This window comes from Hemitrygon akajei, chromosome 16, assembly GCF_048418815.1.
Source record: "Hemitrygon akajei chromosome 16, sHemAka1.3, whole genome shotgun sequence".
NCBI lineage: Eukaryota > Metazoa > Chordata > Chondrichthyes > Myliobatiformes > Dasyatidae > Hemitrygon > Hemitrygon akajei.
In genome coordinates, this window is record NC_133139.1 from 11,137,605 (window position 1) to 11,165,424 (window position 27,820).

The window sequence follows — 27,820 nt, forward strand, 5'->3', positions numbered from 1 at the left end:
CTATCCACACAGACTCAAGACTGTAATTGCTGCCAACGGTGCATCTACTAAATACTGATTTGAAGGGAGTGCATACTTATGCAATCAATTATTTTGTGTTTTATATTTGTAATTAATCTAGATCATTTTGTAGAGATCTGTTTTCACTTTGATGTGGGAGAGTCTTTTTCTGTTGATCAGTGTCAAAACAGCCCAATTAAATACACTGTGATTCAATGTTGCAAAACAATAAAATATGAAAACTTCTGGTGGGGGAGTGGTGAATACTTTTTATAGGCATTGTATGTTATTGATAATAAACCTGATTCTGAATCTGCTCCTTAGAAACACCAATTAATTTAATCCGCTTTGATGCTATGCGCCTGTGATGCTGCTGAAAGTAAGAATTCCATTACACCTGTACTTTCTTGTACTTGTGCACATGAAAATAAACTGGATTATTTTTGTTTCTACCACCTTCCCTGGCAGCATGTTCTAGGCACCTACAGCTCTCTGCAGTGTTTTTCCATCCTGAGCACGTTCTTCACCCAAAATACCACAAGATCTCAGAGGATAAGATGAAAAATTTGCCATGTGCGTCTCCATTCTGTCATACTAATATAATATACCTCCCCCGCTCACCTAATATGCTGGTTTTGATAGCAACAAACAATCTGCTGGAGGAATACACACAAAACGCTGGAGGAGCTCACCAAGTCAGCCAGCATTTATGGTTGGGGATAAACCGTCAACCTGATGAAGGGTATCAGCCCAAAACATCAACTGTTCAGTCTCCTCATTAGATGCTGCCTAAACTTGTTCAGTTCCTCCAGTATCTTGTGTGCGTTGCTCAAAATATCCAGCATCTGCGGTATCTATGGAGAGGAATATGCAGACAGTGTTTCACATTGAGACCCTTATCAGGTCCTGATGAAGGGTTTTGGCCTGAAACATTTACTGTTTGCTTATTTCTGTACTGGTGGTACAGTGCAGAATAGGCCATTCCAGCCATTACACCCAGAAGCTCCTCATTTAACTCTAAGCTATTAAGGGATTAATTTACAATGACCAATTAACCAACTAACTGGTACGTCTTTGGGATAATGGATGAAACCAGAGCATCCGGACTAAACCCGTGCGTTCTATGGGGAGGAAATACAGACTCCCTACAAACACCAGCAGGATTGAACTCTGAACTCCAATGCCCCAAGCTGCAATAGAATCACTCTAATCACTACGCTCCCCTGATGCCCTCTCCATAGACATCGCTGCCCGAAACATCGAAGGTTTACCCTTCTCTATTGATGCTGCCTGACCTGCTGAGTTCCTCCAGTATTTTGTTTGTGTTACTCTAGATTTCCAGCATCTGCACAAACACTTGCATTTCAGAATCAGCTTTGTCATGAAATTTGTTATTTTGCAGCAACAGTACATTGCAACACATCATAATAAAAACTATAAATTACAGTAAGTATATTAAAAAAATGAAATAGGTAGTTAGTGCAAAAACAGAAGGAAAAATACTGAGAAAGTGTTCATGGTTTCATAGAAAACCTACAGCACAATACAGGTCTTTGGGCCCACAATGCTGTGCCAAACATAAACTTACTTTAGAAATTATCTAGGGTTACCCATAGCCCTCCATTTTTCTAAGCTCCATGTACCTATCTAGGAGTCTCTTAAAAATGTCAATGTCCATTCAGAAATCTGATGGCCAAAGGGAAGAAGCTGTTCCTGAAATGTTGAGTGTGTGTCATGGTCCTGATCAGTGATCCCCTGGTTCCTTTAAATTTCCTTTGTATCACGATCAGGACTGTTGACTCCTTGTTTTCCTTGATTTATTGTTTCCCCATGTTTCTTGGGCTCTGTAATTAAAAGCACTTGATTCTCAGCTGAACCAGCAGTATATAGTGTCGGATTTACAGCTACTTGGCACTAGATTGTCACTTGACATCAACTTATGTCACTGAAGCAAGTGTGAGCAAGTGACCTTGCTGGAGCGAGCCAAGCCACATTGCCGGAACAAGTCAAGTCTTCTTCCTGATGTGAGTGCCAGTAAGTCACCTTTCCTTGCCGGAGCCAGCCGCTAAGCTACCTTGCTGGAGTGGGTCTGTCAAGTTAAACTGCTGGAGTGAGATAAGATCCACTGTCTGGGATCTAGTTCCTGGGCCACATCAAGGGATTGCCATTACTTGGAGCCATTTTATGTCAAGATAAAGAACTGTCTATTGTTGTGTGGTTTTGTCTCTCTGTGTCCTCTCCTCCGCTGGGTAGGTCTGGCTGTTTACCACTATGCGGAGTGGGGAACTGTCTCTTCATGTTCTGTGCCCTGTGTCTAAGAAGAGTCCTAGCTCTATGTCCTGTGCCCAAGGAGGAGCCCTAGCTCAGTGTTCTATGTTCTGAGTTCCAAGTCCAGGCTCTGAGGTTCTGAGTTCCAAGACCAGGTTCTGAGTTCCAAGTCCCAGTCCAAGTCCAGGGCCTGAGTCTGAGTCCAGCCACATTTATTCCCACTTCTGTTTTGTTCACTCCTTGATTTCCTTCTGAACAATCTTTGTTTCTAGCTTCCCTTGTAATTATTAATAAACTCTATTCTTGTTAATGCTACAAAATGTGTTTGTGTCCTGCATTTGAATCTACCTGTGTTCTGTGCATGTGACAGTGTGTGTCTTTAGGCTTGTGCACTTCCTCCATGGTAGTAAGGAGAAGAGGGCATATTTTGGGTGATGGTGGGGCCTTAATGACTGATGCCTCCTTTTTGAAGCATTGCCTTTTGAAAGTATTCTCAATGCTGGGGAGGTTAGTGTCCATGATGGAGCTTGTTGAGTTTACAAATTTCTGCAGCTTTTTCTGATCCTGTTCTGTGGCCCCTCCATAACAGAAGGGGTAGCAGCTAGTTAGAATGCTCTCCACATTACATCTTTAAGAAAGAACCCTGATGACAATTATATACAGACCTCCCAACAGTAGCTGGGATATGGACCATAGATTACAATGGGAAATAGAAAAGACATGTCAAAAGGGCAATGTTATGATAGTCATGGAGATTTCAACATTCATGTCAATTGGGAAAATCAAGTTGGTAATGGATCTCAAGAGTGAGTTTTTGTTGAATGCCTCCAAGATGGCTTTTTAGAGTAGTTTGTCATTGAGCCTACTAGGGGATCAGCTATATTGGCTTGGATGCTACGTAATGAACTAAGGTAAAAGAACCCTTAGGAGGCAGTGATCACAATATGATTGAGTTCAACTTGAAATTTGATAGGGAGAAAGTAATGTCTGAGGTAGCAGTATTTCAGTGGAGTAAAGGAAATTAGAGGTATGAGAGAGGGGTTGGCCAAATAGGAAGGAGATGCTGGCAGGGATGGCATCAGAGCAGCAATGGCGTGAGTTTCTGGGGAAAATGTGGAAGGTACAGAAACAGATATGTTCCACAAACAGAAAAATACCCAATGGCAAAATAGTACAGCCATGGCTGACAAGGGAAATCAAAGCTAATGTAAAATCAAAAGAGTGCATACAACAAAGAAAAATTAATGGCAAGACAGAGGATTAGGAAACTTTAAAAAACTTACAGAGAGCAACTAAGAGTCATTAGGAGGGAAAAGATGAAATATGAAAGCAAGCTGGCAAACAATATCGAAGTGGTTAGTAAAAGCTTTTTCAAGTATGTAAAAAAAAAAGTAGTAAGAGAGATGAGAGTGGATTTAGGACCACTAGAAAATGAGGCCAGAGCAATAATAATGGGGGACAAGGAGATGGCAGATGCACTAAATAAGTATTTTGCATCAGTCTTCACTGTGGAAGCCACTAACAGTATGCTAGATGTTAAAAGGTGTGAGGGAAGAGAAGTGCAGTGACTATTACAAGGGAGAAGGTGCTCAAAAAGCTGAAAGACCTGAGGGTACATAATTCAATCAGGCCAGATGAACTGCACCCTAGGGTTCTGAAAGAGGTAACGGTAGAGATTGTGGAGGCATTAGTAATGATCTTTCAAAAATCACTGCACTCTGGCATGGTGCCAGAGGACTGGAAAATTGCAAATGTCACTCCACTCTTTAAGAAAAGAGGAAGGCAGCAGAAAGAAAATTATAGACCAGTTAGCCTGACCTCAGTGATGGGAAGATGTTGGAGTCTATTGTTAAGGATGAGGTTATGGAGTATTTGGTGACATGGGACAAGATAGGACAGTCAGCATAGTTTCCTTAAGGAAAAATCTTGCCTGAGGAACCTATTGCAATTCTTTGAGGAGATTACAAGTACGACAGATAAAGGTGATGAAGTGGATATTTGTACTTTCAGAAGGCCTTTGACAAGGTGCCAGACACAAGACTGCTTAACAAGTTAAGAGCCCATGGTATTTCAGGAAAGTTACTGGCATGCTTAGAGCATTGGCTGATTGGTAGGAGGCAGCATATGGGAATAAAAGGATCCTTTTCCGGTTGGTTGCCAGTGACTAGTATTGTTCCGCAGGGGTCGTTGTTGTGGCTGCTTTTTATGCTGTATATCAATGATTTAGATGATGGAATAGATGGCTTTGTTGCCAAGTTTGCAGGTGATCGAAGATTGGTGGAGGAGCCGGTTTTGTTGATGAAACAGGTAGGCTGCAGAAGGAGAATGGGCAAGAAAAAAGCAAATGAAATACAATTTTGAAAAATGCATGGTCATGCACTTTGGTAGTAGAAATAAATGTGCAGACTATTTTCTGAACAGGGAGGAAATCCAAAAATCTGAGATGCAAAGAGACTTGGGAGTCCTTATGTAGAACACCCTAAATGTTAACTTGCAGTTTGAGTCGGTGGGGAGGAAGGCAAATGCAATGTTAGCATTCATTTCAAGAGGTCTAGAATACAAAAGCAGGGATGTGATGCTGAGACTTTATAAAGCACTGGTGAGGCCTCACCTTGAGTATTTTGAACAGTTTTCAGCTCCTCATCTAAGAAAAGATGTGCTGGCATTGGAGAGAATTCAGAGGAGGTTCACAAGGATGACTCCGGGAATGAAAAGATTATCATATGAGAAACGTTTGATGACTGTGGATCTGTACTTGTTGGAATTTAGAAGGATGGGGAGGGGGATCTCATTGAAACCTTTCAAATGTTGTAAGGCATAGACATGGTAGATGTGGAAAGGATGTTTCCCATGGTGGGATAGTCTAGGGCAAGATGGCACAGCTTCAGGATAGAGGGATGTCCATTTAAATCAGAGATGTGGAGAAATATCTTTAGCTGGGGGTAGATTTATTACCACAGGCAACTGTGGAGGCTAGGTCACTGGGTGTAATTAAGGCAAAGCTTGATAGGTTCTTGATTGGACATGGCATCAAGGGTTACAGGGAGAAGGCTGGGGAGTGGGGCTGAGGAGAGGGGAAAAAACCATTCAGACATGATTGAATGGTGGAGCAGACTCGATGGGCCAAATGGCCAAATTCTGCTCCTATGTCTTATCGTCCTATCTGTAGAAATTTGCGAGAGTTATTCCAATAGTTGTTGAGGCAGCTCACCCTGCTCTTCTTGGGCTCTGGTATAATTGTCCCCCTTTTGAAACAGGTGGGAACCTCCAACTGCAGTAATGAGAGATTGAAGATGTCCTTGAACACTCCCACCAGTTGCTTGGTACAGGTTTTCAGAGCCCTACCAGGTGCTTAACCCTGATGCCCGATGTCTTGCAAGGGTTCACTGTCTTGATAGATGTTTTGACATCAGTCTCTGAGACAGAGATCACAGAGTCACTGAATGGTGCAGGGATGAGCTCAAATACCATCTACAAATTTACTGACGATACAACCATTGTTAGAATCTCTGGTGGTGACGAGAGGACATACAGGAGTGAGATATGCCAACTAGTGGAATGGTGCCACAGCAACCACCTGGCACTCAACGTCAGTAAGACGAAAGAGCTGATTGTGGACTTCAGGAAGGGTAAGATGAAGGAACACATACCAATTCTCATAGAGGGATCAGAAGTGGAGAGAGTGAGCAGTTTCAAGTTCCTGGGTGTCAAGATCTCTGAAGATCTAACCTGGCCCCAACACATTGATGTAGTCATAAAGCAGGCAAGACAGCGGCTATGCAGTACTTTATTAGGAGTTTTAAGTGATTTGGCATGTCAACAAATGCACTCAAAAACTTCTATAGTTATATCGTGGAGGACATTTTGACAGGCTGCATCACAGGACCGAAAGAAGCTGCAGAAGTTTGTAAATGTAGTCAGTTCCATCTTGGGCTCTAGCCTACAAAGTACCCAGGACATCTTTAGGGAGTGGTGTTTCAGAATGGCAGCATCCATTATTAAGGACCTCCAGCACCCAGGGCATGCCCTTTTCTCACTGTTACCATCAGGTAGGAGGTACAGAAGCCTGAAGGCACACACTCAGCGATTCAGGAACAGCTTCTTCTCCTCCACCATCTGATTCCTGAATGGACATTGAATCTTTGGACACTACCTCACTTTTTTAATATACAGTGTTTCTGTTTTTGCACATTTTTTAATAATCTATTCAATATGTGTAATTTACTTGTTTATTTATTATTATGTTTTATTTTATTTATTATTACTATTTTTATTTCTGTCTCTGCTAGATTATGTATTGCATTGAACTGCTGCTGCTAAGTTAACAAATTTCACGTCACATGCCGGGGATAATAAACCTGATTCTGATTCTGAGGTTCCCCCTTCCAAAGTGTGCATAAAAGGTGTTGAGCTCATCTGGAAGTGAAGTATCACAGCCATTCATGATGTCGGGTTTCACTTTGTAGGAAGTAATGGCCTGCAAACCCTGCCAGAGGTGACATGCATCTGATACCATCTCTAATCTCAATCAGAATTAGGTTTTTTTCACTCTTAAAATAGCCTTCCGTAGGCCATACCAGGACGACTTGTACATTTCTGGCTTACTGGTCTTGAATGCCACAGGTCTAGCCCTCAGCAGACTACAAATCTCCTGGTTCATCTATGGCTTTTGATTTGGGTATGTCTGGTATGTTCTCATCCAGAGAGGTGTTGATGAATATTGTCCAGTTCATTGACTCCAAGCAGTCCTATAAACGCTCCTCCACCTCCCTTAATCAAACCTTCTTGGTCCTCACCATGGGCGCTGCGAGTTTATAATCTGCTGGAGGAAATCAGCAGGTTAAACAACACTTGAGGGAGGAAAGGGATTGTAGATATTTGGGACCAAGGTCCCATCGAAGACTTTCGATCTGAAACGTCAACAATTCCGTTCCTCCCACAGATGCTGTCCATGCCACTGAGTTCAATAGTTCAATAGTTCCATTTAATATCTGACAAAATTCAACCTGAAATTCTTGTTCTTCAAAGACATCCACAAGAACAGAAGAGTGCCCCAAAGAATGAGTGACAGTAAAAACGTTAGAACCCCCAAAGGACCAACTACTCCCCCTTCCCACGCACAAGCAAAGCAATGACTCCTCCCAGCCCCACCCACTCCTGCAAGAAAGCATCAGCTTCCTCCACCCACCAAGCAAAGCCCCCAAGAAAGACCATGATCTGCAGTACAACAAAAGCTAATCATTCACCTGACAGTTCGACATATCACAAGCTCTCCCTCTTGGTAATAAATGGACATAGAGGAGTTCTTCCAGCAGATTGTTTGTTGCCCCAGGTTCCGGCATCTGCAATCGTTTGCATCTCCTTGCCAATACTGATAATGGCTGTTCCCTCCCCTGGATAGAGAAGCAGAGTTAGCATTCCTTCTGGGGAATGGTCTCAGGCCCAAAACTTTAACCATGTTTCTCTTTTCAAACTTGTTGCCTGACATGCTGAATGCTTCCAGTATTTTCTGCTTTTATTTCGGATATACAGCATCTGCAGGTTATTTTTTCTTAAGCCTGCTCCTCCCCTACCTACATCAAGCAAAAAGTAAGGCCAAGGTAAAAGGTACAAGAACTTCAGGACTCACACCACCAGGTTCAAGAACAATAACTACCCCTCAACCATCAGGCTCTTGAACAAAAGGGGATAACAACAGTCACTTGCCCTTTCATTGACATGTTCCCACAACCAATGATCTCACATTAAGGACTTTCTCTCATTATCTCATGTTCTCATTAATTATTCCTAGTAATTTATTTTTGTGTTTCCACAGTTTCTTGCCTTCTGCGCTCTGGTTGATCTTTCATTGATCCTGTTATAGTTACTATTCTATAGATTTGCTGAGTATGCCAAGAAAATGAATCTCAGATTGTATATGGTGACATGTGTGTACTTTGATAATAAAATTTACATTGAACTTTTTATATTGAACTTTGAACTCTACCCTTTGACCTGTTTGGCATAGGTAACTCTACTAAGAGCAAAAGCATAAAGCCCTGACTCCAGCCAGCATAGCTCTCTGAGTCATTAAGGCACACAAACCTCCAAAAAGGTTGTGGTCCTCTTGGGACTTTTGTACTCCTTATTTAATGTTATTTCTGTATATTCCTGATGGTAATTTCTAGTATATTTTATGTATTGCACTGTACTGCTGCTGCAACACAACAGATTTCATGACATGTTGGTGATAGTAAACCTGATTCTGATCCTGATGCCCCTCACAGGAGGAAGATCCCAGGAAGTGTCACAGAAAAGTGTGAGGTTCTCCATATCCCAGGGGTGTGACTCATGCCTTGGATGTACTTCTGTGAAATGCCTTAATTGCAGGAGCTTTAATTGGCCTGTGTTTGTTGTGGCAACCCTCTGCTCCTGCTGCTCTGCTGCAGCAAAGATTCAGGCTTTACACAAGAATATGATTCTGTGACTACTGTTGCTTCCCCATTCCTCCATAAGCCTTCCAGTCCTTCTTATGTCAACCCACCCCCAACCCCACGCACATGGCTTCACCCGTCACCTTCCAATTTGTCCTCCTTCCCCTCCCCCACCATCTTCCCCCTTCCTTTCGAGTCCTGATGAAGGATCTTGGTCCAAAACGTAAAACAAATCAGAAGGAAAAAGACAGGAGCCCAAGAAATGCAAATCTTAGTTTGTTCTTTTACTTTAAGTGAGGCGCTCACGTATCAAGTGGGAGCATCATGATGTATCTTCTTCTTGGGCCCTTAGCTCCCGGCGGAGCATAAACCATTGATGACCTCCCATCTCTATCATCCAAAGTCAATGTAATGACTGGAGTTCATCAATGTTTGTGTAATCCACTGTATTGACTATACAGAGGATTAGCCAACACTGCTTCACCAGAGCCCCGCTTGCTAGCCTGACCAGTTTCCACCTCTCATGACAGGGACCATGACGTATGCAATTCACTTATTTGTACATATAGCCCCTAATGGATTATCTAAACAAACAAAGAATGCTTAATCATCAACATATTTGCAAGATTACTCAAATATTACTGAAATATTAAATACACAACACTCTGTATTTCCAGCATCTGCAGAATCTCTTGTGTTTACCCTTCCTATCCTATTTTCATTGCAAATATTGCAGTTTTAGAACTGACAGGCTCCTTCCTCATGGTGGGAATTTTGCCAAGATCCTCATGCAGAGTCAAAGTTAACGCCAAGGTCAGGTTTGGTTGTCATCCGCACAAGTGCACATATGCACAGGTGCAAAACAACTTCAAGACATGAGGGGATACAGCGCAGAACAGGCCCTTCGGCCCACTTCTCACATAAACGTGCACCTTGCACTTAATGTCAACCTGTCAGTCTTCAGGCCATGACACTCAGAGACTTGTGCTAATGTTATTTTGTGACTGTATGTGCTGGATACTAACTAGATGTGCTGTCTGTGACTGTGTTTTGCACCTTGGCCCCACAGGAACAATGTTTTGTTTGGAATTAGAATCGGGTTTAATAACACCGGCATATGTTGTGAACTTTGTTATCCTGGGGCAGCAGTATAAATTACAGAAAGAAATATATATATATATAAAATTTAATTAACCAAGTAGTGCAAAAAAGGGAACGGGAAAAAATGGTGAGGTACTGTCCATTGTCTATTCAGAAATCTGGTGGCTGAATGACAATAAACTTGAAGTTGTATACTATGGGATCAGTATAGACAGGTCCTTGATGCTATTCACCAAGTACCTCTCTATTCTGATCCCACTGGTCAGCCTTTACTGCCTTCACATTTCAACTGCTAATCTTGACACTTCTTAAATGCTGTAAGAGTACCTGTCTCCACCAACCATGGTGTATGTTCCAGATCCCAACCAAAGTGAAGAGGGTACTTCATGAAACACTACAGGGAGCACAGTTGTGTAGTGGTTAGTGCAACACTTTACAGTGCTAACTGTGAAAGTGGAGTTGAGCTCTGTATCACTTTCGCCAATCACCTTTCCAGCTCTTAGCTTCATCCCACCCCCTCCGGTCTTCTCCTATCATTTTGCATTTCCCTCTCCCCCCCCACTACTTTCAAATCTCTTACTATCTTTCCTTTCAGTTAGTCCTGACGAAGGGTCTCGGCCCGAAACGTCGACAGTGCTTCTCCTTATAGATGCTGCCTGGCCTGCTGTGTTCCACCAGCATTTTGTGTGTGTTGTTTGAGTTCTTACTGCTGTCTTTAAGGAGTTTGTACAAGCTCCCCATGACTATGTGGGTTTCCCCTGGGTGCTCCCATTCCCTTCCACATTCCACAGACGTTTGGTTAGGGTTAGGGAATAGTGAACATGTTGTGAGTATGTTGGCTCCAGAAGCACGGTGACATTTGTGGGCACCTGCCAGCACATCTTTGGACTGTGTTGGTCGTTGACCCAAAACAGCACATTTCTCTATATGCATCAATGTTTTGATGTACATGTGACAAATAAATCTAACCTAATCTACTTTTGTTTTCAGTGTTGTGGTGAGATGTTTCCTACTGCCTCCTCCATCTATTCCTCATCTTCAAGGAGTGATGCCTCAAAAAGGCAGCGTCCATCATTAAGAACCCCCATCACCTAGGACATGCCCTCTTTTCTTTGCTACAACCGGGAAGGAGGTACAGAAGCCTGAAGGTACACATTCAGTAACTCAGAAACCGCTTCTTCCCCTCTGCCATCAGGTGTCTGAATGGACATTGATCCCATGAACACTACCTCACTACTTATTTTATTTCTATTTTTGTACTACTTATTAATTTAAGTATATATATATACACTGTAATTCACAGTATTTTTCTTTACTATTACTATGTATTGCATTCGACTGCTGCTGCAAAGTTAACAGATTTCATGACACATTAAACCTGATTCTGATCCTCCCCCCAATTCTCTATACCCCAAACTGGAGACCCCTCCTCTAAACCCATGAGTGATATGTTTGCCCCTCTTGCCCTCATACGCTCTTCAAAGTCCAGTTCATTGTCATGAACAGGTACTTGTACCTACAGATTCAATGAAAAACTTAGAGCTACATCACAGGCACATTGCATCTTGTTCTTCTTGGGAGGGATGAAGTTAAGGGTTAATACAGTGGATTCTGGTTAATTTGGCCATTGGTTAATCAGTGCAGCTGTTTATTTGGGAGAATTCTTAAAGAACAAAACCTAAATTGAGAATATAGCTAGTATTCCTTTCACTGATTTTGGATCACTGATGCTTAATCAGGGCATTAGACTGTTGCTGAATAGTTTCTAACTAGTGTCAGTCACGTGCACTTGCATGACCATTAGAAACGACACCATGGTTAGAGAGATTGGTTTTTAAATAGCGTCATTTGTGAGTGCTTGTCTTCAAAAAGCAGTGATATTGTCACTGATAGTTGGTGAGAAATGAGCAGTAAGATATTGCAGAACTGTTTTTCTCATTGCAGTTTCAAGCATTCAGGCTTCGAGATGCCAAAAACGGATGGGAGTGAAAGTGAAACTCCCACTCATTCAACAGTTAAGAATTACAAAGGTATTGACAATCATATTGAATGTTACAATGAAAATGAAGAGTTAGTGGATGCAGTTGTTGATAGCACTGTAGGAAGGTGGTCCACTATCTACACTAAGTGTCTACACGGATTTTGTTCATTTATAGTCAATCAAAAGAACATGGCAGATGCATTTCTCTGTCAATAACTATTAGGAACTAATACAGTTTTATAGTACTGTAGAGATATTGATAGTGTTTTAATTTGTTCTGTATTTCATTTAAATATATCAATTGTTACTCAGTTAAACAGCAGTTTGTCTTTTTTATACCTTCTTAACTGGAGTTCAATCCACCTTCAGTGAATTGGGCCAAAATGTGCTGGTCCCGATGTGTGCCAATGAACCAGAATTGACTGTCAGAAGTTGGAGATCAATGTTAGAAAAGAACAGCAACTTCATCTGTCCCGTTTCTGCCCCATTAATACAACATGCATGAGGACGTTTGGGGTCAATGTCACATCGAACAAGATTCACAGACTGGATGAAGCTCTGCTCTGACAAGGAGACTCTTGATTCTTTAAATTTGACAACAAACAAGGGAAAGACCGGATAAATGTAAAACAATGTCGACGTACATGGCTCCAGTTAATTCACTCAGAATGTTTAACTGTGTTGTCCCAGTGCCAATGGTCAATTGTAATCCGATTACATGTGTAACAGGAACCAGCCTTGATTATTGCCAGAGACATGGGATCTGCATGATGAACTAATGCTTGTATCTGCAGTAAACAGGCACAAAGATAGGTGAGAATACAGCAAGCTACTTGCTCATTTGGGTGATTTTTGTCGGCAGCCAGTGCTGAGCACACAATTCAAAGTGCAGAGGATCTTTGGGGGTCTAAGCCTATAGCCCACTGAGAGGAGATGAAGTGGTAAAGAAGGCACATGGCAGACTTGCCCTCATCACGAGGGGCACAGGGTATAAAAGTCAGAAAGTTTTGTTGCAGCTATACTAATCTTTTGTTAGACAACAGTTCTGGTCACCCGTTGCAAGAAGTGTGTGAAGGTTTGCGGACAGCTCAGCAGAGCTTCACCAGAATGCTACCTGGATTAGACTGAGTGAGCTAGAAACAAAGGCTGGACAAACTGTGGGGGAGGGGTGGACATCACTTTCATCGCTGTATGCAACAAAAGGCAGGATCTCCCTGTGGCTGCCCATTTCAATTTCATTTCCTGTTCCCATTCTGATATGTCTGTTCATGGCCTCCTGCACTGCTGTGATGAGGCCAAACTCAAACTGGATGGATCAACACCTCATATTCCATCTGAGTAGTCTTCAACCTGATGACATGAACATCGATTGCTCTAACTTCTGGTAATTTCTTCCCCCCCCCCCCCAAAATCTTTTTCTCTCTTTATCCATTCTCCATCCCAGTTACACAATTACCCCTATTCTTATCCTCACCTGCCCATCGACTCCCTCTTGTTCCTCTCCTCTTTCCCTGTCTTTCATGTTCTACTCTCCTCTTCTATTAGATTCTTCCATCTTCAGACTATCTCTTTCACCCTCCCTTCCAGCTTCTTTCTTCATCCCCCTCCCCCAACCATCCACCTTTCCCTTAACCTGCTCTGCTTGTGCTCCTTCTCCTCCCCCCCCCCCCCCACCTTCTTAGTCTGGCTTCTTCCTCCTTTACTTTCTAGTTCTCATGAAGGGTTTCACCCAGAATACTGACTGTTTATTCCTCTCCGTAGATGCTGCCTGACCTGCTGGGTTCCTCCTGCATTTTGTGTGTGTTACTCTGGATTTCCAACATCTGCAGAATCTCTTGTCTGTATGAATACTGTTCCCCCAATTATGTTTTGTAACTTTAAAACATTAAACTAATAGGAAGAAAAACAAGGAGTGCTGGAAATGTGAGTCTAACTTCATGTTTTACTTTAAGCGAGGCTTGCACCTATCACAATGATGTATGTGATTCATATATTTATACATATAACCCATAATGAATTATTTAAATGAACAAGATTGCTTAATCAAACAATGTATTTAAAAATCAACACGCACAAAATGCTGGAGGAACTCAGCAGGTCAGGCAGCATGCATGGAAATGAATAAACAGTTGATGTTTCAGGCCGAGACCCTTCTTCAGGACAGAAAATGAAGGGGGAAGATGTCAGAATAGAAAGGTGCAGGGAGGGGAAGGAGGCTAGCTGGATGGTGATAGGTGAAACCAGGTGGGTGGGTAAGGTCAAGGGATGGAGAAAAAAGAATCTGATAGGAGAGGAGTCTGGACCATAGGAGGAGGGGACCTAGGGGAAAGTGATAGGCTGTTGAGAAGAAGTAAAGGGCCAGAGTGGAGAATAGAGGAAGGAGAGGGGGGTAGTTCTTACCAGAAGGTGAAATCAATATTCATGCCATCATGTTGGAGGCTATCCAGACAGAATATAAGGTGTTGCTCTTCCACCCTGAGGGTGTCCTCATCTTGGTACATGAGGAGGCCATGGACTGACATGAATATATATATATACACAAGATTATTCAAGTATTACTGAAATATTAAATACACACGAATATCACTCCCACTCTTAGAGATTTAAATGTTGGATTGTTGCTGCTTAAAGTTACAAGAAGGAAGGTGCACATCTGAAACAGACTGAGTAAGTTGCTTTAGGCTAGTGTTAGAACTGTTCAGAGTAATGAGTGTCAGTGCAAACAACATACACTGGCATTTCATAATGGAAAAAAACTGTATTGACCTTACTAGCCCAGGAAAGGCACCAGGAATTGGCTACATCATCCAATAATGGACTGTACCAAGATGAAATGTTGCTTCTGAGACAGTCTGCTGCACATTACAGCATTCAGCTTCCATTGCTGATCAGTAATATCCATGGGATGCATGCCCTGTGACATCATCAGATTTCACTGGAACACGAATTGCTATTTATGCCCTTAAATCAACTGCCTCTGCATGGAATGTAATATATATTTAATTCACTTGTTGTCACATTAGTTCTGGGTCTTGTTGTCATAGTAACAGAATGTAACATGTACTTTTATTCACTCTTCTTCAAGTATTCAGCCAGAGGAGGTGAAGAATAAGTCGTGGGGCTGTGAGGGCAGCGTTTATTTATTGAGTCCTGAAGAAGGGTCTCGTCCTGACACATTGACAGTTTACTCTTTTGCACAGATGCTGCCTGCCCTGCTGAGTTTCTCCACCATTTTGTGTGTGTTGTTTTAGATTTCTAGCATCTGCAGATTTTCTCATTATTATTTGTTTATTTCATTTATTTAGAGATACAACACGGAAAAGGCCTTTCCAGGCTAATGAGCCATGCTACCCAGCAACCCACCTTTCTCATCATCATCATCATCATGATGTGCCGTGTCCTATGACATAGACGATCATGGTCTTTAACTATGACCATGATTGTTCTAGGCAAAATTTTCTACAGAAGTGGTTTGCCATTGCTTTCTTCTGGGCAGTGTCATTACAAGATTGGTGACCCTGACCATTATCAATACTCTTCAGAGATTGTCTGTCTGGCGTCAGTGTTCACATAACTAGGACTTGTGATATGCACCAGATGGTCACCTGACCATCTTCCACCTGCTCCCATGGGAGGGGGGGCTAAGCAGGTGTTTACTTAAGGGAAGGGTGACCTGCAGGCTAGTGAAGGGAAGAAACGCCTCAGTCCTCCTTTGGTAGAGACGTACCTCCACCCCGCCACCCAATTTTTCTTATGGGTTGGATTTAAAAGATCAAGGGGCAGCACTGTAACAGAATGTTTTTGGCATGTGTGCCATAGGTTCATCGCCCCTGATGCCCGTCTTCTCTGTTTGTGGCAGTCTGGCATTCTGGGCAGCCCAGTCGCTCGGCAGGTACAGCAGCTGCCTTGAAGTGCAGGCAATTGGAGTTCAATCCTGATCCCTGATGCTGACCGTGTGGAGTTTGCAAATTCCCCTGGGGACCATGTGGCTTCCTCTAGGTGCTCTCGTTCTCTACCATATCCCAAAGACATGAAAGTTCTTTGGTTACATCATGCAAAAGACATAATGATGGCGAAACTCAGCAGGTCAGACAGCAACTGAGGGATTAAACTGATGGTCATTGTTTTGTTCAATTCCTCCAGCATAAGACGTACAGTGACAGACGGTATGGTGCAAAAGGCTTAGGCACATATATATAGTTAAGGAGCTATATATATAAATTACTGTTGTAATTTTATGAATTGCATTTTACTGCTGCCACAAAAAAAACCAAATTTCATGATGGATGTGAGTGATGATACCTCTGATTCTGACATGGGTCTTGATTGCAGACTGAAGAGTGGGAAGGGGGCAGGGAGAGGGGAATCACTGTTGGGGGAAAAAGGGGAGGTAGAGAGGAGGGAGCGGGAAGCACCAGAGAGACATTCTGTGATGATTAAAAACATAATTGTTTGCAATCAAATGACTCTGCTGGTGTCTCAGGGCTGGGTGAGTCTGCACTTCGCCACCCTACCTCCACCCCTGGCCCTCCTTCTCTGCCACCTCTCCCACACCCTCCTGCAGCACTCCACCCTTGCCATTCCCAACATCCATTGCTCCCACCAGATTTACAAACTCACTCTCTGCTCCACATTAACAAATATAGTACTGTACAATAGCCATAGGCACCTAATGGATATAAGATTTTTGTACCGTGCTGTAGGAGCAGAATTAGGCAATTTGGCCCATCAACTCCGCTCTGCCATTTGATCATAGCAGATATAGTTTCCTTCTCAACCCCATTCTCCAGCCTTCAGCATTTAATTACACTGGACAACAAAGATTTTGATTCCTGAATATCTTTGGGTGTATCTCATGGAGATACACTCATGATGAAAATCAACATGAAATTTCCCTGTCATGTACTATTTTTTAAAAACTGCCTATGTTTGTTATTTCAACTCAAAATTCAAGTCAATTAAAATGTTGCCCACAAAGTATGCTGAAAAGTTTTCTATCTTGTCCAGGCATGCTTTGTCAGGGTGGATGCTGCATGGGAGAGCAGGTTTTAGAAAGGCTAAAAATTTCTTTGCCAGATTTCCATATTTGAAACAGGTGTTTCCCAGAATAAGTGATGTCAAGATTAAGGAAGGCATTGTTGTTGGTCCACATATCAAACATGTTATCAATGACAGGCAATTCGGAAAAACTTCTAGAAAACCAGAGAAAATCACATGAAAGGCATTCAGGATGTTGTTGAAAAATTTATTGGCAGCTACAGAGCACCAAACTGCGTGCACCTGGTTGACAGCACGCTTCAAGCATACAAAACCATGAAGTGCAACATGTCACAAAAGATTAATTTTCTGCATGCCCATTTAGACTTCTTGCAAATCTTGGCGCTGTCAGTGACAAGCATGGTGAAAGGTTTCACCAGGACATTGCAGTCATGAAGAAACAGTATCAGGGCTACTGGAATCCATCAGTGTTGGCCGATTATGAAAGCCTCAGGCACTGAGTAGAAGCAAAAATCATCAACAAAACATTTTTGAATGATTACAAAGCATCAGCGCCATTATGCAATTAAACATTATATCCAATGAAAGTTCATTTCTTGTTTCTCCAAATTCCTATGTGATACAAGTAGTCTGAAATAATATTTGTGTTCAGCTTTATGTGGTCTATCATAAACAAAAAAAATTCTGAGGAAGCAACACTTTAGAAAAAAATAGTTGAACAGTGTTATGACAACATTCAGGTATACTTGTAAATGCCATCAAAGAAACTACAGATGCTGAAAATCTGAGATAAAACCAGAAATTTTGCAAGTCAAGCAACATCCGTGGAAGGAGATTTCTTTCCTAGTTCTGAAGAAGGGTGGCAGGTGTGAAACTTTAACTGTTTCACTTTTCACAGAAGTTGCAACACCTGTGAGTTTTTCCAGTCTTTCCTGTTTGATATTCAGTAGGTTCGGGTCTGGCCTGCAGCACTGGCTGTTGGGTTTACTCCAGGTGCTCTGGTTTCTCCCCACATTCCATAGTCAACATAGTCAGAGTCCATAGTCACATTCCATAGGTTGGTAGGCTAATTAGTGGGTGAGGTGAGAATATCAATGGGTCCTGCACAGAATTAATGAGATGGAGGTTTGAAGGAATGACTCAGTGGGCAAACAGACCTATTTCTGTGTTGTATAATCCTACAACTATAACATTAAAAAAAATTTGGATGTTGGCATTCCAATGGATAGCACAGGAATTTCTTCTGATTTATCAACACTAGCTGGTAGTTATTGCACACTGGTAATCCAGAGCAGGAAAGCCACTTCACTAGAAGGTAGCCTGGGACTTGTCAAGTTTATGTGCCTTCAAATACAAATGTTTATTTAAAAAAATCATGTCATATTAATTCTTGCAAAAATGCCTCCATATCAGTCATTCATTATGTGCCGTGTCATATGACATGGGTAATCATGGTCTTAGCAGTTAGCACCACCCTTTACAATGTCAAAGATCTGCAACTGGGGTTCAATTCCCGGTGCTGTTTGTAAACGGTTTGTATGTTCTGTATTGGTTTCCTCTGTGTGCTCCAGTTTCCTCCCACATTCCTAAAGACGTATGAATTAGGGTTAGTAAATTGTGGGTACATTATGTTGTTGCTGGAAGTGTGATGACACCAGCACACCCCTAAACTGTGTTGGTCGTTGATGCAAATGATGTATTTCACTGTATGCTTTGGTGTACATGTGATAAATAATGTTTATCTATAAAGCTAATCTTTTAACATGATGGAAGTTGGTTGCCCGTCAATTTCAACGATGACAATAGAAGCGGTGTGAGAAAGCTTTTAAAGTGGAAAAACCATTGCACTGGGGCAGTTACATTCTTTTAACCTCAGAAGCCCAATTCCAGTGGTATGAGTGATTGTCACAACTGGAGACCTTGGTTGCAGTGGATGGCCATGATATCTTCTGTGGCTTGCCATGCCCTTGGCTCTCCACGGAGTGATGCAGAACTACCTTCCCGGCCTAGGATCATCTAGGATAGACATATCCCCCTCTCACTGTCATTTGGGGCAAACCATCTACCCTCACCTGGTTTAGCCCAGCTGTCGAAACAGAGTACTGGGATGTGGCTGCTGTCACATGCAAACAGCAACTTGGAGCCAGAGGAGAGAGCTGATTGTCAGGTGACGACCAGAGGTGGATGAGCTGTCCCTAGGGGAACATGACAAGCCCTTTTGCCGGAGATGCTACACCTCCTTGGCCACTACTTGATGTTATGAACAGTTATAATGCTATGTGCTGTGATGCTGCTGCAAGTAAGTTTTTCATTATGCTTACAGTATGTATACAGCTACTTATGCCAATGATAATACACTTGACATTGTGACAACGAAGGTAATAAATGTTGCCCTTGGCAGAGTCACACATATCTAGCGGATAAAAAATCCTGTACTGTACAACAAAATCAGTACTTTATTAATCACAATTATAGTCAAATGCAATTTTAATATCACAGGAATTTCTTCACTGGTCATAGAACAGAGAACATAAAAACATTGCAAGATAGTACAAGCCCTTCGGTCCATAATGTTGTGCAGACCTTTTAACCTACTCTAAGATCAATCTACCTCCCTCTTCCTGTGTAGCTCTCTACTTTTATCATCCTTGTGTCTAAGAGTTTCATAAACACCCCTAATGTATCTTCCTCTATCACCATCCCTGGTAGGGCATTCCGCATACCCACCACTGTGTAAAAAACATACCTCTGTTGGTAATAACCGTAGCCTACTCAGCGCCCTTCGCTCAGCTACCGATGTTAAACTCTCCAGTACTTTGCCCACGACAGAGCCCGCCTTCCTTACCAGCTTATTAAGACGTGAGGCGTCCCTCTTCTTAATGCTTCCTCCCCAACACGCCACCACAAAGAAGAGGGCGCTCTCCACAACTGACCTATAGAACATCTTCAGCATCTCACTACAGACATTGAATGACGCCAACCTTCTTAGGAAGTACATTCGACTCTGTGCCTTCCTGCACAAGGCATCTGTGTTGGCAGTCCAGTCTAGCTTCTCGTCTAACTGTACTCCCAGAATACTCCCCAATGCCATTAGGCTTTACAATTCTACCGCCAGGACTTAAGAACTTTTTAAAGCTATTATTAATGCTTTTTGAGATGGTGATTTAGATGCATATCATATTTTTTTTTTACTGAGTTAAGTATTGTATGTAATTAGTTTTGCTACAACAAGTGTATGGGACATTGGAAAAAAGTTGAATTTCCCCATGGGGATGAATAAAGTATCTATCTATCTATCTATCTATCTATCTATTAGTTCTAGCACCTCACATGGAATTGAGTGTTGCATTTTGTTTAATTAGCAATATTAATTTTGTATTAACAGAATCACACTCAGTGGCCTCTTAATTAGGTACATATGTATCTAATTAAGTACCTGATGATTAGGTAATTAGGTACCTGATGATTAGTGCAAATATCTAATCAGCCAATCATGTAGCAGGAACTCAATGCATAAAAACATGCAGACATGGTCAAGAGTTTCAGTTGTTCAGACCAAACAACAGATTGGGGAAAAATGTGATCTAAGTAGCTTTGACCATGGAATGATTGTTGGTGTCAGATGGGGTGGTTTGAGTATCTCAGAAATTGCTGATCTCCTGAGATTTTAATGCACAACAGTCTCTAGAGTTTAGATAGAATGGAGCAAGAAACAAGAATATCCAGTAGGCATCCATTCTGTGAGTGAAAATGCCTTGTTAGTTTTAGAGGGCAGAGAAAATGGCCAGACTGGTTCAAGCTGACAGGAAGATGACAGTAACTTATTACAACAGTGGGGTGCAGAAGAGCATCTCTGAAAAACAACACATGGAATCTTGATGTCCCCTTAACAAGAAGGTAAGCATCAGTAAGAACCCTATTTGTCTGCATTTGGGCATGAGTAAATATTTGAGTGATAATCTTATTATTTCAAAGATGCAAACCAGACAAAAAAGCCATTGTACTTTTAAGCAGAAATCTGGTTTTAAAGCCATCAGAAGCCATATCATAACCGTCCCTTAGTCCAATCAGTCAGTGAACCATTTTGAAAGTGTGTGCCCACATTGGTGAAAATCTTCTAAAAAATTCTGTCATATGCCATGTTAATTTTGAGCAGAGTTCATTATTGATAATAAATTAATAACAGTAATTAGGGTCTGTTTAAAGGGGAAATAAAGAGTCCTGTTGCTTATCTGATCAGCCATTCTTCTTAACACACCCCCATCCCCTCTATCTATTACCCCCATCACTGCATTGCACTGTAAAGCACTTTTTATAATGCTGTTTGCATTGTAAATACACGCTGGTATTTATGCACATTTTATTCCATTTCCACACTTTAACCTCCAACTTTATTTTATTATATATATATATATACAGTAATCAGAATCAGGTTTCGTATCACCAGCATATGTTGTGAAATGTTTCAACTTTGCAGCTGCAGTACAATGCAATACATGATAATAGAAAAAAACTGTAAATACATATATACTGTATAATAATTAAATAAAAGGTTCAAAGGCTTATTTTATTACCAAGGTATGTACGCAGAATATAACTCTGAGATTCACCTTCTCCAGATAGCCTTGAAGTACAGCAAAACCACAAAAGTCATTTAAAGCAAAGACATCGACCCCCCTCCCACCCTGCATGAAAAGAAACAGAAACAAAACACATTTACCCCAAACCCCCAACCGTCCCTTGCACAAAACTAACTGATCACCCACCTGGAAAATGGCACTAAATAAATAGTGCAAAAAAATAGGAAATTTAAAAAAAACAGTGAGGTAGTGTCCATGGGTTCAATGTCCATTCAGAAATCAGATGGCAGAGGAAAAGAAGCTGTTCCTGAATCATTGAGTCTGTACCTTCAGGCTTCTGTACCTCCTTCCTGATGGAAGCAATGAGAAGAAGGTATGTCCTGAGTGGTGGGGTCCTTAATGATGGATGTTGCTTTTCTGAGGCACTGCTCCTTGAAGATATCCTGGATACTTCAGAGGCTGGTGACAATGATTGAGCTGACTAATTTTACAACTCTCTGCAGCTTACTTCAATTCCGTGTAGTAGCAGCACCACCCCCCACCCACCAGACAGTCATGCAGCCAATCAGAATGCTCTCTATGTTGTGAATATAATTATATATTCTTTATAATTGTTGAATTTTTTTATTGTTGCATGCTGTACCCTGAACAACACACCACAGAAAATTCCTTCCAGTCAGAAGTGACAAACTTAAACATCTAAGTAACACACACAAAGTGCCAGAAGAGCTCAGTAGGTTAGGCAGCATCTATGGAGAGGAATAAAAAGCCGATATTTTGGGCTGAGACCCTTCATTTGGACTAAAGAAAGAGAAAAAGTGTGTTGAAGGCATGTATCCAGTGTCGGAGCGGTCCATGGAGGGCAGTGGAAAGTGAAGCCTGGAGATTTGACTCTCATTAAAGGGATTTAAACTTCTTCCTGGTGTCCCTCAAAGAGACTTCGCAATGGAGCAGCAAATCATAAAGACAAGAGATTCTGCAGATGCTGGAAATCCAGAGCAACACACACAAAATGCTGGAGGAACTCAGCAGGTCAGGCAGTATCTGTGGAGATGAATAAAAAGGGGAAATTTTGGGCTGAGAGCCTTGATCAGGACACCTACAAACATTGAAGACCTCTTCCACTGAAGTTGTTTAAAAGGTTTATTAATCATATCTCAGCTTGTGGGACCAGTGGTTCACAGAAATCTCCTAGAATTAGAATTAAGCTGTTGAGAAACATGAGTCATTCCATTACTGAGCCAGTTAATGACTGACTTAATTCTTCTTAACTATAACTTACAGATTGGTGTTAGTCAACATGAAAAGTGAAAATTTGTCATTCTGATTAAGTATTTCTAACCTGACACATTAACCCTTTCTCCTTCTACAGTTGCTCTCTGACCTACTGAGTGTTTCCAACATTTTCTATTTCAGAATTTAATGGAATTGAGTTATAAAGTAATATTCTACACTGCCTCCTTCAAAACATTGAACTTTAACCTTTTTGTTAATTTCTTAGTGAGATCCATTCAGCTATTTTATCAATAGAGGAAAGGTTCCTTATATCAATGAACCATGTTTTGACATGGAATAAAAAGAGATTATGGCCATTTAAGGCCCATGTCCTTAAAAGAATTCAGGGGCTTTTACAGCTGATTTAGAGAAATTCAGAATCAGAATCAGGTTTATTATCATTGACATATGTCCTGAACCTCCAAAAGGACCGCAACTTGTCTGGAGGTTTGTGTGCCTCAGTGACCCTGAGAGCTATGTTGGGTGGAGTCAGGCTTTTATGCTTAGGCTCCTGGTAGGGTCACACAAATAGGTCAAAGCGTAAATAGGTCAGAGTAAGAGCGGTCTACCGGTCCTCCAGATTCAGGGGTTCAGTTCGGGACCAGCAAACCTGACAGGTAAAATAAAACTGTTACTGAAATAGCAATGAAGAAATCTTCCACATCTGTGTGTGATAGTATTGTTGCATCTCCACCCAGGACTTGCACAGCTGACTGAAAGTAATGAAAACCGAAAGGAAGCTACTGACACAATTAATGAAGCCCTGAATACTGCCAGAGATGGAGGACCTTCATTGCTGCCCTAAATGCAAGTGGTGCGATGGGCAGTAAGAAAAGACGTTGTGAAATTTGTGGTTTTGTGGCAGTAGTACAGTGCAAGACATTAAAAAAATACTGTTCCAATAACAAATAAATGAATCAATAGTGCAAAAGAGGAACAGCAAGATAGGGTTGATGGGCTTATGGACTGTTCAGATACCGTTCAGATAGTAGAGGGGAAGAAGCTGCTCCTAAAGTATTAAATGTGGGTCTTGATGTTCCTATACCTCCTCCCTGATGGTAATACAAAGAAGAGGGCTTGTCTCAGATGGTTTCCTTAATGATGGATGCCACCTCTTGAGGCATTGCCTTGTGAAGATGTCCTTAGGCTTGTGCCCATGGTGGAGCCAGCTGAGTCTACAACCCGCTGCGGCCTCTTAAGATCCTGTGTATTGGCATCTCCATACCAGACAGTGATGCAGCCAGTCAGAATGCAATCTGTAGAAATTTGAAAAAGTCTTTGGAGACATACCTAATATGCTTAAACTCCTAATGAATTATAGCTGTTGGATTGCCGCCTTCATGTTTGCACAAATGTGTTGGGCTCTGGATAGATCCTCTGAGATGTTGACTTGAAAATTCACATCAAGTCCTTGGTCTTACTGAAGTTGAGTGCAAGGTTAGCAATCATCCAGCATATAACAACAACCAGGAGATACATTAGGAATATTTAAGAAACTCTTAGATAGGCACATTGAATATAGGAAAATGAAGGTTTATGTAAGAGGAAGGGGTTAGATTGATCTGAGAGTGGGTTAAAAGGTCAGCACAACATTGTGGGCTGAAAGGCCTGTACTGTACTGTAATTTCTATGTTCTATATTCTGTGTAACCATCTTACAAAATGCCTATTGCCAATGGATAGATGTAAATGAACCCAACAGTAAAAATCAATATCTAGAAAGTGGAGCATTTATGTCCTTAAGTGAGGAGAATTGTAGTGTTGGATTATTAAAGTAAAGTAAATTTATTTATTATCAACATACGTATATGTCACCATATAATATCTGAGATTCATTTTCTTGAAGGCATTCACAGTAGATCAGTGATTCAATAAAAAACTACCCAGGAAGACTGACAAGACAACCAATGTGCAAAAGAAGACAAATTGTGCGAGTACAAAAAATAATAATACTAATGATAGACCATTATTACAGATTGGACAATCCATATTAACTGTCCAAATATAATAATATAGGATAAACAACTTAGTTAATATAAATAGCCATTCCAATCACAACATACAGACATCAATAAGTGAAAAAGACCAGAAATATGCCGAATTAAAGAGGAAATTGAAAGATTATGGAATATGATGGAACAGGGTATACATTGTCCCAATAGTAATATCTACAACTGGTATACTTCCAAAGTCACTACACCACAGCATTAAACAATTAGGTCTACACAGCAATATTTGTGTAAGTCAGAATACCACAATCCTAAACACCACTGGAATAGTCCAAAAGCTGCTAGCAATTGAGAAATGAGTGTCCTTAGCTATGCCTGTACCTCAGTTTTACCAGCTTGAGCTGAGAAAAAATATTCTAATAATAATAATAAAAATAGTAAATACTGAGAACAAGCATTGTAGAGTCCTTGAAAGCAAGTCCATAGGTTGTGGAATCAGTTCAGTGTTGACGTGAGTGAAGTTATCCACATTGGTTCAGGAGTCAGTATTGGCTATAAAATAAACAGTAAAGTCTCATATCAGAAATAGGCCTCAGAAACTTTCACTATGAAAATAAGACAAATGATCATTTTAATCCTCCGCTATACAATTGGGTTGAAGATTAAATATCTATAAATCTAACTCTATAGCAAGGTATTCTATTTAAATCCTGGAATATTGATCCTAGTTCCACTATCCATTGTTGTTCTAGCATCTGCCATTTGTATATATCACCTTAAAATATTTCTTCGTCTGTTCAGTTTATGCAAGCTTACACTTGTTTTAAAAGACTTGATGTTCCCAGCCATGTGATGAGTAAATGCATGCCACTGAAACGTACAGATCAAGAATTCCCCAGTTAAATCTCACCCATGCAAAGCAATACCTATCAGAAATGCAAAGGTAGTTTCGGCACCCACATGCTGACAAAGTTCTTACAACATTTTGGCTTGCCCTTAAATCACACCTGTGTGTGACACTGCGAAAGCAAGAACCAGTCTCCTGGCAGGTTTGTAACATCTGCCGCTCCACTTACCAACCCTCCCCCCAGTCCCTTCCCAACATCAGCTGTGACTTCATTGGCAGCAATCTTGCCTGAATCAGAAGGTTCTGAGTTCAAGTTCCTACTGCAGAGACTCAGCTGCACAAATACTGTTCAGTATTATTGCAACCACTGTCTTTCCCGATGAAGAATTTCAGCCTGAAACATTGGTTGTTTATTCCCCTCTATAGCTGCTGCCTGACCTGCTGAGCTCCTCCAACATTTTGGATTTCTACACTTAAATATTGCAAAGGTACGTCCGTTTATGTCATGTAATGATGCTGAAAAACGACTTCACAGCCTTATATCAAATGGACTAGATTACTGCAATGCACTTTTTATTGGCCTTCCAAAGCAATCTATTGACAAACTTCAACTCATTCAGAATGCCACTGCTAGACTTTTAACTAAAAGCAGGATGAGGGAGCATATCACTCCTGTACTAACTTCTCTGCATTGGCTTCCTGTATCTTTTACAATTGATTTTAAAGTTCTCTTGTTTTTGAAGCTCTCCATAGTCTGGGACCAGAGCATATCACAGAATCACTTTTATTTTATACTCTTGCTCGAGTTCTCAGGTCTTCTTCTGGCAGTCTCTTAAATTTAAACAATCTCTGTCGAAAGATCATCGGCAGGTCAACTTTTTTTTGAATTATGCTCTTAAACAGTGGAATTCAATATCTAAAACTATAAGGACTGCAGGCTCAGTTGAGATTTTTTAATTCCACCTCATTTATTTAACCTTGCTTTTAACTGACATCTTTTAGTCTTTTATTTTGATGCTTATTTTTATTTTTTATTTTCATATTTGCTCTTTATCCCTAAAGCATTTTAAGCTACATTGTCTGTCTGAAAAGTACTCTATAAATAAGTCATTATTATTACTATTTCCAGCATCTTCACAACCTCTTGTGTTTTGTCTTTTGGATTGTATCACCTGTAGGCTCCTCAGGTGGGAGTGAAGGATCCCGTGGCACGATTTGGAAGAACAGTTAACGCTTGTGTTTGAGTCAATCAAAAGTTCCCCCCCAAGTTATTGGCACAACGCCATTGTTTATAGTTACATTGGTGCCAATGGACATTTGTGCTCTAAGTTCACCCACTGTATTTCCAACATTACAACAAGGTATCTACGTGACCTCATGCAGTGGAGAAAAATATAAATACATAACTCTTTTTTAATCTCGAGAAAAGGTCTCAAAGTTTAAAGTAAACTGATTATCAAAGTACATATACTGTATGCCACTATATACAAACCTGAGATTCATTTTCTTGTGAGCATACTCAGTGTATTGAAGAAACATAATAGAATCAATGAAAGAACAGACCAAACAGGATGGAAAACAACCAATGTGCAAAAGACAACAAACTGTGCAAATACAAAAGAAAAAAATAATAATAAATTAGCAATATATATTGAGAATGTGAGATGAAAAGTCCTTGAAAGTGGGTCCATAGGTTGTGGGAACAGTTCAGTGATGTGGAGAGTGAAGTTTTCCCCTCTGTTTCAAAAGCCTGATGGTTGAGGGGTAATAACGTTTTAGATGTCATGCTGAATCTTTGCAAACTTCTAAGAAAGTAGAGGAACTGCTGTGCTTTCTTCATAATGGCATTTGTGTGCTGGACCCTGGACTCTGAAATGATAACATTGAGGGATTAATGTTCCTAACTTTCTCCACCTTTGATTCCCTGATGAGAACTGGTCTCATGGAGTTCCAGCTTCCTCCTTCTGAAGTCAATAATCAGCTACTTGATCTTGCAGAGACAGAGTGAGAGGTTGTTGTCGTAGCACCACTCAGCCAGATTTTCAGTCTCCTCATTATATGCTGACTTGTCACCACTTTTGATTTGGCCAACAACAGTGGTGTCATCACCAGACTTAAATATGACATTGGAGCTGTGCTTAGCCTCACAGTCATAAGGATAAAGCGAGTAGAACAGGGGAACTAAGCACACAGCCTTATAGGGCACGTGCTGGTAGAGATGTTTTTGCTAATTCAGACTGAATGGGGTGAGAAAGTGAAGAGATCAAGGATCTAATTGCACAAGGAGATATTGAAGCCAAGGTCTTGCAGCTTATTGATTAGTTTTAAGGGGATGATGGTATTGAATGCAGAGCTGTAGACAACAAAAAGCATCCTGATGTATGCATCTTTGCTGTCCAGATGTTCCAG

General features: G+C 41.1%; 1 protein-coding gene across 5 annotated transcripts in view; it reads right to left on the reverse strand.

Moving 5' to 3' along the window:
* The window catches only part of LOC140739757 (uncharacterized), a 222,581-nt gene that overhangs the window by 94,851 nt on the left and 99,910 nt on the right, over positions 1-27,820 (reverse strand). For 2 of the 5 annotated variants that reach the window (XR_012101738.1, XM_073068246.1), the window contains exons 3-4: positions 25,010-25,116; positions 7,515-7,661 (exon numbers count right to left, since the gene is read on the reverse strand). The exons of 1 other annotated variant lie outside the window; for it this stretch is intronic. Coding sequence is in view for 2 of the 4 variants with exons in the window: in XM_073068246.1 (XP_072924347.1) it covers positions 7,515-7,661; positions 25,010-25,048 (186 nt within the window). In the remaining 2 variants the exon portion in view is untranslated. The remainder of the gene's footprint in view (positions 1-7,514; positions 7,662-25,009; positions 25,117-27,820) is intronic. 2 more of the 5 variants (XR_012101739.1, XM_073068245.1) reach the window with 2 other exon arrangements.